Below are 18,388 nucleotides of genomic sequence, written 5' to 3'. Positions count from 1 at the left end.
CCTGAAACAGTTGTAGGATTAAATGAAATAAAACGGACACTGCAGCACAGGGCTGCACACGAATGAGCCTGGCCGTTACTCTCCTTCAAGGGGTCCTAGGCCCTCGGGGTGGCTTCGGCCGCGGGTGAGCGGGGCGCAGCCCGCACGCAGTCCGCCGGTGGCCTGCTCCGCCCCCGTGGCGCCGGGGCCCGTCGAATGACTCGGTGCAACGTGTTGGTGGCGGCGGCGGGCTCTTCCGGGCGCCGCAGTTTCCTGCCAATCAGCGCGCAGCCGTGTCCTCCGCGGGAGCCGCGGTGCAGGCCTGGCGCGGGTGCGGGACGGGCTCAGCCGCGCGCCCTGCCCCCCGCGCCGCCCGCACCATGCGCGCCGCGCCGCCGCTGCCGCTGCTGCTGCTGCTGCTCGCGCTCCTGGCCGCGCCGGCCGCCCGCGCCAGCCGTGCCCAGCCCGCCGCGGCGCCGCCCGAGCGCCCGCCGCCCGGCCCGGGGCCTGCGAACACCACCCGGCCCGGGGCTGCGGAGGCGGCGGGCGGCGGCGGCAGCTCCAACAGCAGCGGCAGCGCCCTGGTGACCCGCATCTCAAGCCTGCTTCGCGACCTGCCCACGCTGAAGGCGGCCGTGATCGTGACGTGCGCCTTCACCGCCTTGCTCATCGCCTGCCTGCTGCTGCGCGTCTTCAGGTGGGTGCGCTCGCCCCTTCCCTTCCCTTCCCCCGCGGGCCCACCGGCACCGCCCGCCGGCCGTTACCGCGCGCCCCCCGCGCGCCCCCCGCGCGCAGGTGCCCCGAGTGCGCGGCCCCCTCGCCAGGGCCGCCCCGGCGCCTCCGTGCGCTCCGTCTGCCCGCTCCCTACGCTGCCCGCGGCCGTGCGCTCGCCTGGTTTTCCTGGTAACGTTCTAGGAATTTCCTCCCCTTTTAACTATGTTCATATAAAATAAATACTGAATTCCTTTCAACTCTCTGTGAATGCCTAACATTAAACCGTAGCGCTCCGAATTTTGATAACCTTATCCGGGATTTATTTTTATACCCATTTCACAGATGAAAAAATTTTCCCTTAGGCACAGTGGCTTATCCAAGTAAACTCAGCGGTGGAGGTAGAATTTGAACCTGGGCCCATCTGACTTCAGCCTTACCCAGCTTGTTGCCCTCCCTCCCGTCCTCTGAGGCCCCTAATCCCCAGCCTGCCTTTTTTCTTTTGCTTCCTTGTGCTACCAAAAGCAGCAGTGTCCAGCATGTGGGAATGTCCGCAGGACTCCGGTTGGTGGGGGGCTTTGTGCCCAGGATGCTCGGTGACTCCTGGTGGCCTCAGTACTTCCTGTTAGTGTGGGGACAGAGATAATTCTACTGGTATTCTCCTGCTTGACTGAGTTGGCCCAGTGAAGATTCCAGGGGCATAAGGGGTCTTGGAGAAGCTTTTGTAGGTTGCTCCAGTTCAGCGAGAAAGTGTCTGGGAAATTGGGAAGGATGCCCGGGTTCCTGGAGTAGGGAGATGGAGAGGGCTGCATGGATGCAAGTTGGATATTTCCCCCTGATGCCTGCGAAATCCTGTCTTTGTAGGAAAGGAACCAAATGTGTTGTTACTCAGGCGGGTTGCTGGGTAATGTCGGGGTGTGTGTGTGTGCATGTGTGTCATTACTCACTGCCATTCCCTCCCCTTCCAAGTGTACACAGTGTGCTTCGGTGTTTGATCAGCTGTTGGAGGTTTGGGGCCAGGGGCTTGCTCTTCCCAGGGAAACATTTTCACCGGCAGGAGCAGAAACCAGACCTGGAAGGGCAGGGTGGGGAGTAATTTGTAGGTTTGCTGTTGTGGTGTGACTTTGGGTCTGTAGGATTAAATGCCAGTGCGTCTAACAAAACGGAGAAGGGGGAACTGTGGTCCCCCACCCACCCCACCATCCTGTGCCCTGGCTCAGGCCATGTTGTACCTCACGGTGCTGGTCCCCTTCATGTGGAAACTGAATTGTCCCCTTCTTCACTCCGGCCTTCCCACTGCCCATGCCTCTCTGCTGACAAGCCTCAGTGGCTCCCTCTAGCCATTACCGGGCATGGCGTCCGGGGCCCTACCAGCTGACGCCAGCGCACCTTGCGGCCATCAGCCCTCCCGGGCCTCGTCTCCGTCGCTTGCTCCTTTCCTTACACTCCACCACGCCGGCTCGTGCTTTTCCACTCCCGGGCGGGCCATTCCTGCTTCACACCTGCCAACGCTGCACGCAGCCACTGGCCCAGCTCCCAGGCTTCTTCCTCTGTGGAGGTTTCCTGGGCATCCAAGTGAGGCCATGGCCTTCGTTTCGGGCCTCCCGCAGCCCCAGCCTTGTTCAGCTTCCATACACCCTTCTCATGCTGTGCGGGGCGGCTGGGCTTAGTGTCCAGCCCCCATACGCAGAGAAGGCCCGCGGTCTCCATGCTCCTCCCTGGCCCGGCGTTCAGCGACCCTCCATTACCCTTTACTGGTTCCCCGATTGTTTAGTTGGAGTGAACGTTGATGCCTAGAGACATTTAGCTCAAAATAGGCAGCCGAGCCCATAAGGCGGTGCGCTTTTAAAGAAGGTATTTGAACTATTTGCCAGTCTGCTCCTTATTACAGGGGTGGGGGAGAAAAGCAAGCAGCATGCGACCAGATGTGGGGGCCCCGAGCCACGGATTTGACGGGGAGCGCAGCACTCAGGCCCGGCAGGGAGGAGTCCTCATAGGCTTGGGTTCAGAGTGTTGAGAGAAGGTTCTGACTTCATAGAGAAGCAGTTATGGACGTGACCTGCCTTCTCTTCCTGGGAAGGCGGTCTTGGGGTGAGTTTCCAGGCGGACAGCTGCCACCCCGCTGTCTGATGTGGACAGGAACTTACGGCATTTACAGCAGAGAAGGGCCTGGTGGCACACAGTTCCCATGTGCTCCTTGGCAGAGGAGAAAGTTGTATCTCAGGGTACGGAGTGAGCCATCTGTTCGATTCAGAACACTCTACAAGCCTGTGGCCGAGGCAGCGCCAGTGCCCCGTCCCACTGCTGGGTGGTCTGCACTGTGACCTTTCCCCCTTCCCACGGCCCTCTGCAGGCTCAGTCCACTGGGTTCCCAAAGGCCTGCTGCCTTGGCCCGGCATCTTTCTCACCTGCTGCCTCTCTCGGCTTCTAGGCAGGCAGTGACACTCCTGCCTTTCCGTCCCCGGTCACTCTGATGCTCTCACCTGTGCCCACAGTCCTTTCACCCACGGAAGCTTCTCTACCTGCCGGCGCTTCTGGCTGCCCTGAACCCCTACTTTGTCTCTGAACAAAGACAGAAGCAGCAATTGCCTTCAGGCTGGTGCTTCTCCTGCCAACCTTGTCCCTGCTCCTGCCATCCCCCTCTTCTTAGCATGTGGGCAAGCTGACTCTTCATGACCAGGGCCTTGCCTCCCTCTTGAGTCCTGGTTTTGGGCCCTGTCTCCTGTACCAGCCCTTCTGGACTTCCAGGTTCTCCAGAGGTGGCCTGTAGCCTGGGACCTGCATGTTCTGCCCCATCTGCCCCTCTGCCTGGAGTTCCCTTTACCACACTGCCATTTCCTTGCTCTTTGCCCTCCTGCATTACCTCCTGGGAGAAGTGTCTCCTGCCAGGGCCCCCCCATTGCTCCCAGAGACACTGGAGTTTTGGATTTTCCTACGTGGAATCAAGAGTGTCCCTGAACATGTCCCTTTTCCATAAGAGGCTGAGGGCTTCCAAGAGCAGGGCAGGACTTTAATCATTTGTGTCTCTCTAACACCTACTGTTGCTCCAGGCACAAGCTGGCATCTAATAAAGATATTTTTAGCAAATGAATGTTGAGCTTCTAAGTAGTTTACATTGCCGATGCTTCTCAAAATGTCCTCCTTGACTAGATGCATGGCTCATGTCCCAAACCTGTGAGGTAGGAATTGGTTTGAATGGGGGCCCTTCATTTTCTTAACAATGTAGATAAGGGAGGAAGAGTATAGTATCATCGTTTATAAAGTGGCAATCCTAGCCCATTTGTCTGTTTTCCCTGAAGGAGTCACTTGGCCAGACAACAGAAAATAATGTAGATCCAAGGAAACTGTTAAAATTAGAAGCAAAGAGTGTTTATTGCAGTGGAAAAAACATCTTTAACCAGGCAATTCCATTCCTAAGGCACACACATTGTTAACTGTGATACATAGTCTTTGCTTCTAAATTTATTAAATAGGAGAAAAAGCCAAGATGCATGGGCCGTGAAATTCAGAGCAGTTGTGTTTGATGGCAGAAGATTTAAATAACCTAAGTATCCAACAACTGGGCACTGGTTAAAGAAATTATGGTAATCCTTACACTGGAATACTGTATACCTGTTAAAAATGATGGTGTTGCTGTAATACTCACTGTATATTGCCGAGTGGAACAGGTTATAAAACACGTTTAGTATGAGCTCGTTTAAATAAATTATATATGTGAATGGGCAAAGAAATCTGTGTGTATGTATGTGTACATGTGAATGTGTAGATTATTTATTACATCTTTATTATGCATGATATATTTCTACATTGTCTGAATTTCCTTAAAATGGACATGTATTCGTTATTTCTCTCTCTGTGTACACTCAGCTCCTTGCTGCGTCCTTGGATGTGTCTTCCTGAGGACCTGTATAAGAGCATCTGGGGAGGGTACTCCTACGAGTGGGATTTCTAGGTACCGGGGTACACATACTTGATACCCTTGAGTATATACCAGTTTAGCCTCCCATCTGCAGTACCTGTGGGTTCTCAGGTCCTCCTATCATATCCAACACTTCTTAGTATTATCAGGCTTGCTAAAGTTTTCAAACCAAATGAGTATGATTTGGTATTTCATTGCTTTGTTTTGTGTTTCCCCATTTTTTATTGAGGTTGGGTAGCCGTCTCTTCCCTTCCCATATGAATTAATCCATAGGATTTCCCCATCTGCAGAACAATTAATAACTTTTTCATGTGTTTTAATCATTAAGGAAAGTGTTTTAAGATGAGACAAAATTGAAAGGAGGGGACAGCAGTTTGAAGGCAGAGTGCCCTCTGGTGAGAGTGCATGTGCGTATGTGTGTGTTCTGTACGTGCAGCTCTGCCCAGTTCACAGTGAAGCCATCCCCTCACCCCACATGTCGTTTGTGACATGTTTCTGAGAGCTGGAAGGGAATCAACCAAGAGGCTGTGTCTAGAAAGTAGAAAACTTCGATTCCTCCAATTTTTGGTGTTGGGGCGTCTGCGGGGTAGCATGGATTCAGGGATAACACATAGGCCAGTGGTCGCTGTTCTCAGCACCTTTGGCCCTGTGTGCTCCCTTAGGTCTGACTTCGCCCACTGAGTTCTGAGGGGACTGAACTTTACTTTCTGGTGTCATACAAAGAAGGTGGAGACAAGTCAGAAACTACCACCTGAAACCACAACTTTCCTTTCCTCTTGGGGAACCTTTCCCCGTCTTGGCGAGTCTCCCAGCTCTCCTGCTCAGGCCACATTTCTCCCAGATCTCTGTTGGCTGTATGCCCAGCCACCTCTTATTTCAAAAGCTCTGATCTGAAAGGAGGGTTTGTTTTGGTGCTTCCTGGGGGATGGAGGGGAAGACGAATTCTAGCTGATCTGACACTGCCCAGCTGTTGCATGTGTATCAGTGGCAAAGATGCATGGCACCATGTCCTGCAGATGTTGGAAGCACGGAAGCCCAGTTATTTTACTCAGCCAGGTCTTTGAAAGGAATGAAAACTTTCCTGCTTAGCCTGGAATCCCCAGATTTTCCGTTGTCTATGTATTGACATTTGTAATAAGAACCCAGGACCCTTCAGTCCATAGGCTGACGCTCTAACCACTGAGCCAAACTGGCCAGGGCCACTGCACCTTTCTGGATGTTGTTTTCCATCACTAATTAGAGCACATGCTTCCAGGCTGTGTTAGGTCCCCAGAGTCTACCAAAGAGTCCTTCTTGGCCATCTGCCTGCTGCCCTTGAACCAATGGAGCTGCCCCTAGAGGCTGCCTTCCTCGCTCCAAGTCTCGCTATCCTCAGCTGGCACCTCACATAAAACCGAAGTGGACCTAGCCCTTTGCAAACACACTTGAGAGCTGGAGGAACAGGTCTTGGGGCATTGCTGTTGCCATATTTTATGTGGCTCCTCAAACAGGTCAGACCTGGGGTGTGATTATTTTATCTTAGAAGAATGAGAGTTGGGTCTGTTCCTCAGGCATTGAGAGGGACACAGAAACAAGGGTGGGGAGCAGGTGGAGGCGAAACACTGTAGTGTTATGGAGAAAAGCCCTGAAAATTAGAACTGAGCTTTTTGCGGTTGCCTGGCCCATGTTGTGTGATCCTATATGAAGCCTCAGCCCCACTGGACACACTGTGTGCTGTGTGCTGGACACAGGTGTTGAGGTCAATCAACATGGTACCACTTTGCTAATCCTGAAGGAACAGTGCCCAAGAAGGGAGAGAAGCACGTAGGTTGTATAAATAGTGGCAGGTACCTTGTAACCGTGACCAAACTGCTGGAGAACAGATACAAGGAAGACCTTGGCTGAACTTATGCATCATTCCATTGATCTGGGCTCATGGCTTTTAGCCGAATAGTCAGTGTCACTCGTGCTTGGCACTTACGACAGATAACACCATGGCCAGGAAACTGAGTCAGAGGTTGCAAAGTGATGGCCCACAGATAAGTTTTTATTATTTTGTTTTGATCCGCACAGTGATTTTAACAACTGAGGTAGCTGAGAATGCTTAGTAATTGGGACCCTCCAGCTTCTCTTGACAAGTGGAAAGATCTGGAAACGCTGGGCCTCTGTTCCACGTGACAGTAATGTGTGGAAGCTGTGGAGCTGCTGTCCCACCTTTGGCTTTGTGAGCACCACTCTCTGTATCTCCCTGACTCAGAGACAGAGTTTGGCTGCCAAGTGGCCAAACAGTCACTGTGTTTGTTCTAATGTTACTGTCATAGCAGGCCTACTCCACTGGTTCTGTGTGCTTATGGGGCTCTGGGCCATTGGAGCTTTTGACTTTGTGCTTTGAATCATTTCACTTGACTGGGGCTGATACTGGAACAGAGGGGCCCCAGCACGGTGGGGAGGGGACAGCCCCAGGACAGGGGTAAGGTGTGGTAACCCTGCTGGGTGCATCTGCAAGGCTCTCAAACACCTGTTCTAAGGAAGGCTTGTCTGGAGCCCTGTTAGGTAGGGGGAGGGGGTGGGTGAGTTGCCCAGAAAAACTGAGACAAAGGAATTGCAGGGCTGAGATCTGAACCCCAATCTTTGAATCTGACCACCACACCCCCGAATTGACCTTCCAGCCACAAACTAGCCCCATGCGCTTGTTTTGCTTTGTCTCTGTTTGTGGGGAGGGAAAGGAAGGAAGGCCTCTCCAAGTTGCTCAGCTGAGTGCCGCTCCCTCGCCTCTGTTTGCATAAACCCTGCCTGCCAGTGTTCACTGGGAACCCGCTGCTGGCCAGCTGCTGAAAGGGCCTTTGAGTAAACAACACCCCTGGCTTGAAGATTGCATTTCAGAGTAAAAGAATTTTGAATTTCTCTGTCTTGTTAGAAATGCGTGTTTTGGCTCCAGCTTGGAAGGATCCTTTGTGTCTTCTAGAATGTCCCTCCCTGGTCTTGCCTGTTCCTGTGAAGGGCAGCTCAGACACTTAAACCACCACTTGCCATTACCTTGTTGAGGCCCCTGGTTCAATGAGCCCTTGTTCCAGGAAAGGAAAATTGTGGCAAGGGGGTCATGCTCTTGAGAATGGGCCAGCAGCGACTTATCCCTTCTTTGTTTCCTGAGTCTCCTATTTCTTCTACAGGAATTATGCCCACTAGGTTTTGAAAGCTGCTCTCCTCCTCAGTCGCCCCACCACCCACACCCATGTACAGCTGAGGAAACAGGCCTGTGTGTAGAAACACTGGGTTTGGAACCCAAGTCGGACTTTACACCTGGGCTCTTTCTAGAACCAGGTGCTTCTTCCTTGAGGTGCATCTCTGAGGGAGGTGAGGGCTCTGTCCACAAGGCTGACTCTGTCCCCCGGAGAGACTCAGATAGCCGTGTAGCCTTTGCCATTTCCTCAGGCTGGTGTGTTCACTGTGTTCATAAGCAGTCCTGTGAAGGGAGCCACCAGGATGTTTGTCTTCTTGGAAAAACCTGTTCCCAGGCAGTCCTAAGCAAAAATGTTTATATTGTCACCGAGGCATTTTTAAGTATGCTTCTTTGTTTCTAAAGCAAGGGAGAGTTTGAGGGTTTTAGAGGGTCTGAGGAAATGGGAAAATTATGCTTATATGTGGAGGTTTACTAATAAAATGTGGAAAAGGCCCAAGATGGTGTTTATTGTTACCGCGGTGGCTCCAGCTCATGCTGTGTCTGCCTTAGTTAGGTTTCTTTAGGTTGCGTGTGACAGAAAACCCGGCCCAGACTGGCTCTGGTAAGAAAAGAGTGGCTTGGTAGTTATCAGGGAGGGCTGGCTTCATAGGGGATTTGAAACTTGGCTTCTCTCTCTCTTTGGGTGTCCACAAGGGGCTTTTTAAGTCCTTGGTTTCATGGGCCATCTTTTCTGACACGATTGTTTAGATCTCACGATTGTTCAGGCACATAGCACGGTCAGCAGAAGGGCAAGTCGGGCCCCTTTGCAAAGCCAGGTGCTCCCTCAGAGCAGCCACGGATCATCTGGGTGGAGATACAGGCTGTTTTCCTGAGAAAGATGTGGTGTGTAGGTCTGTGTAGATGGGGAGCTTGACCCCAGTCTCGAGGGCACAGGGATGGGTGGTTTTCCTTATGGCTTTGTCTGGGGCTGCCTGTGACATTTGGAGTCATTTCTGGGTTTAAATGTCCCCCATCCAGGATTGGAGATGGAATTGTTTGGAGATTTTAAGTCATCTATGGCAGGATGCAAAGATTTATTTTTTTCCTTTGTGGGGAGGTATAGAAAAACCAAGAATCTGTTGATGGTGAGAATGTGGGACCAATTCCAGCCCTGCACAAAGCCTGCTTCCAAAATACCATTGTCCCAGGGCCACTGGGGAGGCGACTGGCTGTGCCCTCTTATCTCCTGCCACCAGGCTTGGCACTGGCATCGTGCTTCATCCCATGTTCAAAATCCAAGCAGTCTACCCCCCCCCCCGCCCCCGTGATCAAAGCAGGGAGGACAGGTTGTTCTGTGATGAGACTTAGGGACCGTCAGGCTCTGTAGCTGGTTTCTTCCTACCTCCCAGTGTCAGTATCTGTAAATAAAATTTCCTTAAGTTGTATTTTTGGAAAATCATACTCAGCAGGTAAGATGAGCAAGGTGATGTTGCTAGGAAACTTTGAAAGTGAACTTGTGTTTTCATTGTTTGGCGAACTTACAGAGTTTCTGTGTGCCGAGGACAGAGCTGTCGCATGTGTCTTTGGCGTGGCCTCCATCGGGAGCGGCTCACTGCAGGAAGAGTTTTGAGAATCTGATTCTTCAGGGCCCCATTTGTGATTTTGGGGGGTTGGCTGGTTTCTCATAGACAGGAGCAAATATACTTAAAAAGGAGGGACACCAGAGAAGACAGACATCTGGGAAAGAGTTCAGAGTAGTGGAGAAATAAATGCAAAGAGCACCAGTAGTCATAATAATAGCAGTGTTCCCAGTGGCCTCGTGAGCGTTCAGCCGTTGCCTGATAAATGTTGCATCCTTCACGCAGAGACTGACGCTAGAGACAGAAGGCCTTGTCAGCACTTTCCCTGGGCCCACCGTGGTCCTCTATTACTTCAGAGGCAAAAGCTTAGTGTTATAACTCAGTATCCTCGTAAATCCTCATGATGGATACAATATTGACTCATTTTTACAAGTCCTGGTCATACAAGAGACGCTATAACACTTCTATTTGTGTATTATATTTACTCACAGCCGGTTGTGCTGAGAGCCTCCCGTGTATAGGCTTGTTACATGCATCATCTCATTTAATCCCCCCTCGCCTGTGAGGGACAAATATTATTCTTACCCCATTTTATTTATGAGGAGAGTGAGGCTTAGGGAGACTAACTCACTTGCCCATGACCACGCAGGTAAAAAGTGGCCAGACTCTGACCCAAATCCTACCTGGTTGGCCCATAGGGCAGTGTTCTTAATGCCAACTGTGCCAGCTGTGCTTGGAGCAGTGACCATTCAACACAACAAGACAGGGGAGGGGAAGGGGGAGGAGGGGACAAGGGTGCGTCATGCCCATGCAAGTGCAGGGCTGGATCCTCTCCTCATTGAACATTTAAAAAAAAAAGTCTTTATTGATTCCAGAGGGAGAGGGAGAGAGAAACATCAATGATGAGAGTCAGTGATCGGCTGCCTTCTGTGGGATGGAGCCTGCAACCCGGGCCTGTGCCCTGACCGGGAATCGAACCTCGACCTCCTGGTTCCCAGGTCGGTGCTCAGCTGCTGAGCCCCGCCGGCCAGGCATCATTGAACATTTTGATCTTTTGTTCATCATGAATTTTCTTTGCATTAAGTTTGCCTTTTAAAAATATTAAATTTGGGTATTATTATTTATCTTGGTTACTGGGTTTCACGGTGCTCAGGGCCAACGTCACCATCTGTCTCGTGGGTGAGGACCGCAAGGGTCCCCGAGGTCAGGGGTGTGCCCCAGGACCCAGGGCTGCAAGCACAGGGGCCGGGTGTTGGCCAGGCTCCCCGGGCCCAGCCGGGGACGCGGTGTGGCTTCCTGCAGGGTGACTGTGGAGCTCTCAGGAATGTGCTTCTCTCGCAGGTCGGGAAGGAGGCTGAAGAAGACCCGCAAGTATGACATCATTACCACCCCGGCTGAGCGGGTGGAAATGGCACCGTTGAATGAGGAGGACGACGAGGACGAGGACTCCACAGTGTTCGACATCAAGTACAGGTAGTGACCTCACCTCCAGAGGCCGGGGAGGGGACTGACTGCCTGGGGGGCGGGGAGGGGACAGGCGATGCTTCCGATTCCGAAAGAGCAGCTCTGCTCGCTGCTCAGTCGCACAGGCCTCAGCACCTCTGCAGCACCCTCATTGCAGCAGGCACTCCGTCTCTGTGACACAGTAGGGCAGGGTCTCCCACATGCGGCACTTAGTCACAGAGGCACCATTCTGGGCAGAAACCCAGAACCCAGCAAACCCACCAGTATTCGTCTTCAGCCCCGGGTTATCCGTCATCATGAACCCCTGTGTCCTGCAGGATCAGTTTCCACGCCTGGATTTCTGCTTCCAAGGCTGCCAACTTCTCTCTGCTGTCACTTTGAGGAGAGCTTCAAAGACAGTTTCCTCTGTAAGCCCTTGTCACATGACCCGAGGCTTGTGTTTGATATCTTTTGAAAAAATACCATTTTCTGCCCGGCTGGACGTGGCTCAGTGGTTGAGCATCGACCTAGGATCCAGGCGATCGGGGTTCGATTCCCGGTCAGGGCACATGCCCGGTTGTGGGCTCGATCCCCACTCGGGGGCGTGCAGGAGGCAGCCGATCCATGACTCTCTCATCATTGATGTTTCTCTCTCTCTCCCTCTCCCTTCCTCTCTCTGAAGTCAATAAAGGTATATTAAAAAAAAAACCACACCATTTTCTAACCTTTTGCTCATGATGTCTAACAATGCAGTTGATTTCTTAAAATAAAAATCCAGCAACTTCACTAAATTCTTATTAATTCTAGTACTATAAATGGGAATTTTTTTGGTACTCGGTGTAGATATATCATCTGAAACTAGTAAGAGAACCACCCCCCTCCAAGTCCTTCAACATTTTCTTTCTCTCTGTCTCTCTCTGTCTCTGTCTCTCTGTCTCTCTCTCTCTTTTTCTGTACTCATTTTTTGGCCTTTAAGTTATTGTTAAATGGAAGTGGTGATAATAGGCATGCTGTCCCATTCCTGATCTTATAGGGTATGCTTTCAGTATTGACCATGAAGAGTCATGTTTGCTATAGGGTTTTGTGGAATTTTTTTTTTAATCAGGAAGTTCCCCTGTATTCCCAGTTTGCTAATGTCAGATTTTGTTAATTGCCTTTTCTAGCTCTATGAGAAGATCATACTTTTTCCTTTACTCTGTTCAGGTGGTGAAATTATATTTATTCATTTTTGTAATATTAAACTAGCTTTGCATTCCTGAGATAAAATGAGTGTGGTCATGGCCATGCTATCATTTTATGCATTGCTGCATTCACTTTGCAGTTATTTTTTATATTTCACAACTTATATATATATATATATTTTAATATATCTTTATTGATTTCAGAAAGAGGAAGGGAGAGGGATAGAGTGAGTTGAAACATCAATTATGAGAGAGTCATCATTGATTGGCTGCTAGCCCGCAACCCAGGCATGTGCCCTGACCGGGAATCGAACCGCAATCTCCTGGATCCTAGGTCAACGCTCAACCACTGAGCCACGCCTGGCCGGGCCACAACTTATATTTTTTATTAGAGTCTACAGTCTGCTAAATGAAAGCAGTATTCAGGTTGCTGATGTTTTGATTAGGACCTTCTTGTTTCTCTTAGTCACTGAGATTGGTTTGTCATTTTCCTACTTGGTAATATCCTTGTCAGGCTTTGGTAAAAGTTTGATTAACCTCGTAAAGCAAGTTGGGAATGTGCAAGTTATTTTACTTTTCTCTGAAATAGTCTGTATCAGATTAGAATGATTTGTTTCCTGAATGTTTAGTACATTTTGCCCAAACTGGCTAGGAATAGCCTGATACTTTTGTTGTGCAAAGATTTAAAAAACTATCAATGCTCAGTTCTTTCAACAGTTATAGGACTATTTAGTCTTTATTTTTTCTTGGGTCAGTTTTGATGGGTTGTATTTTTCTGGGATTTTGTTCATTTCATCTAAGTTTTCAAATACAGTGTCCTAAACATTATCTTGTTTTCAACATGGCCACTTTTATCCTCAATATTGATTTTGTTTGCCCTCTCCCCTTTTTCTTGACCCAGCTTGCTGGGAGTTTGATTTTATTCGTCTGTACAAAGACCAAACTTTGGCTTCTTTGATCCTCTCTATTATATTGCCATTTTCAATTGATTTCTTCTCTTCCTTAAGCTTTCTTTGGGTGTGTTTTCTTTTTGTCTAACTTCTATTAAATATTCAGCTCATACATTTTCAGCCTTCTTTCCTGGGGTGTTTGTTCTGTAACTTGATCTACCTCAGCTGCCTCCCGCAGGCTTTCCTTAGCATCCGGGCACCAGCCTGCCTCCCTGTTTGTTGAACAGAACTGGACTTCAAGTAGCTTCCGTTAGAAGTTTTTTGCTGTTCGTGGTTGAAATAATATCGGAATGGGAGTGAACTTGGAGTGAATCTTGAAGACACAAGACTGCTCTAGTCCTCAGGCTCAAAGACAACTGAACATTTAGAGGGACCGTTTAGAGGCTTTCTTGACTACAGGTGTAGTGTGTGGTTTAGAAGTTACAGATTAGACGACGGGGATGCGAAATCACCTATATTCTCACTGCTCACAGTAACCACTAGAGTGTGTGTGAGTACTTATGTGGAATTTTCCTTTTTACAGAAATAGAACCTTGTATCACAGGCTGTTTTGGAACATTTTTCACCTGAACGGTGTCTCACAAACAACTTTTCGGGTCAATACGTTTGAAAAGAACAAGAATTTTAGGGGCAATTTTATGTTTGGTTTAGTGTTTTTGAGAACTTCTCGTCTACACGTGATAATCTGTTCATAAGTCTTTGTCTTTTTCTCTAGGAAACAGTACATTTAAATCGGATGTGGCTGGATCGTAACCTTGGGTCATTTCATGAGTGAGTGCAAAGAGTAAAAGCATGTTTTTGGTGCCAGGGCAGTCAGGCAGTAACTTGGCTCTTACTGTTACACATGTGTAGTTCTGACAACATCTCGTGACTTAGATCCGGCTCGCCTCAGCCAGGCAGGAAATGGAGAGAAGGCAGGCAGGGCGAGGCTGTTTAAGCTCCCATCTCCCGGGCTGTTATAATCCATGAGATAAGACCTCCAGTGTGTAGGGCTCCCATCACCTGAGCTGTTATAATCCATGAGATAAGACCTCCAATGTGTAGGGCTCCCATCCCCTAGGCTGTTATAATCCATGAGATAAGACCTCCAATGTGTAGGGCCAGGTGTGTGTGTGTGTGCTGGGGGAGGGAGGAGGGCTGTAGAAATGTGATTCCAACTCTGTACCTAAAAAGTCGAATTAAAAGAGAGGAACTGGTGGCTAAATGGAGTACAGAGAACCCTGGGGCTTTGAAATAGTTCCATGTTTCAAAAGGTGATTGAATCCTGGTTGCATGCGTTTTGAGCTTGCTTGGCCTCCCATGCAGTTGTGGCTGATGTTTCGGGTCTATCTGCATGCCTGGTTTATTATAGGAGACTTTGTGACACCCTCTGGGCATCCCCTAAGGCAAGGCAGATGCCGCTCTCCCTCCCATTTGAGGTGGCACCGGCAGCTGTGACAAACGTTGCCCCAAGGTAGGGTGCTTGGAGAACACTCTACTCCTGCCAGCCCTGCCTTCCCCAAGAGGGAGCCCCCTGTTCTTTGCTTCTTAGGTTTGGAAAAAAATGTGGCCTGTGGGGGTGCCGGTTTGTGCTCTAGAATTGCTTGCCTCCCACCCTCTTATGGATAGAGCTGCCTGTGGGAATTTAATTAGAAACTGATAAGATTTCTGTTGGAACACCGGAGGCTGTGCCTGGCATCTTGTCTTTGGAACAAAGGGCACTTGGTGGCTATTTGCAGCAGGGGACCCTGGAGATTAAGCTGGGAGTAGGAGAAAAAAAACCTGACTTGCTTATTGCTAGACTGAGGCCTGGAGCTCAGGGTCCCCAGGAACATCCGAAGTCAGCTGCTAAGCACATTTAGGGCAGGGACTTTTGAGTGGCTGGGCCCCTGTGCCCACCCCATGCTTCCTCATCTTCTGGGGATGGGGAACAAAGCTCTTTGGAGGATCAGCATGTGGGCGGTGTAGAGGCAATGGATGCTGTGAGCTTCTAAGGCCTGGAAGGAAGCAGAGGGTGCATGGTGACCGGTAGGCTCCTCACAGATGCTAGAGCACTGGACCTGGGCCGGAAACAGCATTAGGGGCACCCCCAAACCAGTCTGAATAGAGCTCTGCCAGGCCTCTTTCTTGCAGAATGCTGAGCCCATGTGTTAAAAGCGGCATCGCATAAGACATTTTTGTTCCTTTGAAAAGCAATGTTGGCACTTGGGGGGCAGGTCTCAGCTTTGGTATCGTGCATCTTAAAACTATTTGAGTTTCATGTCTGTAAGGAGTGAGCCTGTGAGAACAGGAAGTTTGTGTGGTAATGACAATTTACTATGAAGTGAATCTGACTTAGTCAGGTTGTTGCCGATACACACGCAGTTTATAGTGCTGCCTAAGAATCTGTCAAGAAAAGAGAGAGGAAAAACCAGCACAAATAATCCTAACTGGCAGTGCTGTTGTAGAAGCCAGCTGCATTTTTCAGTTTTTCCCCCACATTTGGTGTCCTGGGTGAATACAGTGGGACTGCGGAGGGCTCCTATAGTGCGTGTGGTCCTCACGTCTGTCCATCTCAGGGGCACTCACAGCCGGGGCCTTGTTTCCTCTCTCAGTTTCTCGTCACTTATTCCCATGGTCCCTGTGCCCTCTTCAGGCCACATCCTTGCCTGTCGCACCACGAGGTCAGCTGCCAGGGCGCTGGACAGGGGCTGAGACAGGGGCTCTCATGCTGAGGACTTTCTACCAACAGACTAGCTTCTTATAGAAAAGGACAGGGACGGGTTGGGACATGTCCCTCTCCTTCTCTGGGATGGTGATAACCTGTTGTCATTGTACAAGACAGTTCGAAATCTGAAAGGCAGAAGCATGGGCATGGCATCTAAGCATGCCTTCACTTCCCACGGGGTTTCCAGGGAGGGCAGGGACAGTGGCAGCATTGACATTCTTGCTGGTTTCCCTTAATGATGATGCAGGAGTGTCACCAGCAGTTTGGCTGTTGACACAGGGGAGACACAGGGGAGACACAGGGGCTGAGAGCATCCTCTTAGAAATCTCTGCTTGTTACCTTCGTCATGTGTCTAGCTCTTGAGCCTGCAAACTCCATTCACTGTGAGCGCAGGATGGGTGAGCCTGGCTCTGCCCTCCAGGAGCTTGTGCTGTTGACAGGGAGACAGCCAGGAGCACTGACACCTATAGGAAGACCTGGTAAGTGCCGCAGGGAGGAAAGAACAGGGTGCTGTGAGCAGCCGGGAGGGGCACCTCTCCAGGGCAGGAAGCTCTTCCCAGAGGAGGTGACACCTGTGGTAGGTTTGAAAGGCCCAGGAAGCCAGCTCAGAATGGGTTAGGGTGCCGGAAGGAGTGAGAGTATTGCAGGAAGAAGTGGGTTTGAGCGAGTGTAGGTATCAACAGGCGAGCTGCAGTTGTGTATCTCTGCGCCCCAGGACCTTCCTCAGGGAAGAACCGCAGGGAGACAGATGCAATGAAGAGACCTGGGACTTTACAGCCAGCCTCCTCACCTGTCCCTGTGTCCACAGTCCCAGGAACTCCCTGAGTCACAGTCACACCAGAGGGTCTGAAGGGCAGCCAGCTACCCCACTCAGACTTGGGATGGGGTCACATCCTTGTGGAGAGCCCTAAGAGCCAGTGACCTCCATGGGCATTCGCAGGTGCCCAGATTGACTGCTCCTCATGGATTAGATTTTTTAAAAATATGTTTTTATTGATTTTAGAGAGAGAGGGAGTGAGTGATAGAAACATTGATTGGCTGCCTCCTACATATCTCCCACCGAGGATCAAGCCCGCAACCTGGGCATGTTCCTTGACTGGGAATCGAACCGGCAACCTTTTGGTGCATGGGGTGGCGCTCAACCACTGAGCCACACCGGCCATGACTTGATTAGATTTTAAAGATGAGTGAGCTCAGACAAGGGTCTTGCCTGCAAGGAGCTTCTAGACTAAGCAAGAGACAGACATGAATCAGGTAATTACATAAATCGGGTCAGCAAACTGCAGCTTGGGGGGCCAAATCCAGCTCACAGCCTGCTCACAAACCAAGAAGGATTTTTGTATTTTTGATGGTTGAAAAAGATTCAAAAGAATAACATTTCACAACATGTAAAATGATATGCAATTCAAATTTCAGTGTCTATAGAGTAAAGTTTTATTGAAACACAGCCACACCCAATGCTGTCTGTGGCTGTTTTTGCCTCACAGCAGTGGGTTGAGTAAAAAATACTTATTCTTTGGATTTTTACATCTTTTGCTGAGCTCTGGTGTAAACACCTGTAGAAGTACTAGGAAGGAGGGATACAAGAAGAAAAGAGGCTGTGGTCTAGGGGGTGTGTGGGGGGAACTAAGAAAGGATCCTGAGCTGGGATCTGAGGGAAGGGAAGTACTTACCTGGGGGAGTGGAGCTCACCTTCCAGACAGCAGCACATTCAAAGGTCCTGTGGTTGGGGAGTGTGATCTGAAGGATGGAGACTGCTAGGGAGGGCTCAGAATGGGTCTGGGGCTCTGCAGGAAGGCACTGAACTTACTCTTCCTTTTCTTTTAGGTAAAACCTGTTTTCCAGTGTGTTGGCATCCTGTGGAAAGTTGGTCAGCTGTGCCTGGGTGTGAAGGATCTGGAAGCATTTTGTCTGAGGTGTTGAAGCCAAAACAAACATTATTTATGAAACTCTGGCACATTTGTGTGTGTTGAACGACTGCTCAGAATATCACCGCAGAATCATCTCTACCACCCTCTGGACACCCCTTTAAAATGTTACCTTTTCTTCCTCCTCACGAGGGCTTTTGCCCTGCTAAGGAGCAAAGGGTAGAAACAATATTAATTTGGAAGCAACTATTGACAAAAGTAAAGAGATCAGAAGTTATCAAGAACCCCAAAGAGCCTGAAGAATAATTATCTGCGTATCTAGGATTTCCGACATTCTGCTCTCCTGGATCTATGGCATTCTAGATGTGTAACCCTTTGGTAGTCTTTTGGGATTGGTCGGTCTGGCCTTGTGATGGGAATGGCTGTGTGAAAGTTCAAAGTGAAAATGCTCAGAGCTGGTCAGCCATAGCAGAAGTGCACACATTTGTGGTTCCTTTTCTTTTTTAAAAAAGGGTTCAAGAGAATTAGGCATGGCTAGTTCACAGAGGCTTTTGACTATCAGGGAAAAATCTATGTGTGTATGTAGGTACATATAAAATAACATCTCTGAAGGAAAAAGGCAGCCTTTGGTTAGTAACATCCTCCGTGTGTTTCTCTGCCCTGTCATGGTTCTTACATTGTTGGTCTTAGAAATCTAATTTTAAAATATCACTGTGGTAATTTAAATGAATAGTGATTAGGTTGGGTGAAAAAGCTCACTGTCAGGGACTGTATTTGAACTTGGTCTCGGCCAGGCTGGACTAGAAACCCACTGAACCCAGGAGGTACCCCAGGTATGGGTCAGGGGTTTGAGTGGCTTCTGGAAGCAAGGACTTGGGTCGACTTCTCAGGTTGATAGAGGCTCCCGTTGCACTGTTTCCCCAGGGTGGATG

The 18,388-nt window shown here is 49.8% G+C and overlaps 1 protein-coding gene across 3 annotated transcripts; it reads left to right on the top strand.

Annotated features, from left to right (window-relative positions):
* The first annotated feature begins 344 nt into the window (after nt 1-344).
* FAM174B (family with sequence similarity 174 member B) lies at nt 345-17,687 on the top strand. Of its 3 annotated transcripts, XM_087829095.1 has the most exons (4): nt 345-676; nt 10,670-10,801; nt 13,618-13,673; nt 17,416-17,687. In XM_087829095.1, exons 1-3 carry the CDS (start codon nt 360-362, stop codon nt 13,631-13,633), a joined length of 465 nt encoding a protein of 154 aa, XP_087685221.1. In that variant the 5' UTR covers nt 345-359; the 3' UTR covers nt 13,634-13,673; nt 17,416-17,687. The 3 variants fall into 3 exon arrangements, with proteins under 3 accessions (XP_087685221.1, XP_087685222.1, XP_087685223.1); XM_087829096.1 differs by lacking the exon at nt 13,618-13,673; XM_087829097.1 differs by lacking the exons at nt 13,618-13,673; nt 17,416-17,687 and having other exon boundaries at nt 10,670-10,805.
* The last annotated feature ends 701 nt before the right edge of the window (nt 17,688-18,388 follow it).

This window comes from Miniopterus natalensis, chromosome 22 (genome assembly GCF_054644295.1).
Source record: "Miniopterus natalensis isolate mMinNat1 chromosome 22, mMinNat1.hap1, whole genome shotgun sequence".
Classification (NCBI taxonomy): domain Eukaryota; kingdom Metazoa; phylum Chordata; class Mammalia; order Chiroptera; family Miniopteridae; genus Miniopterus; species Miniopterus natalensis.
This window is presented reverse-complemented; position numbering and strand designations above follow the sequence as displayed.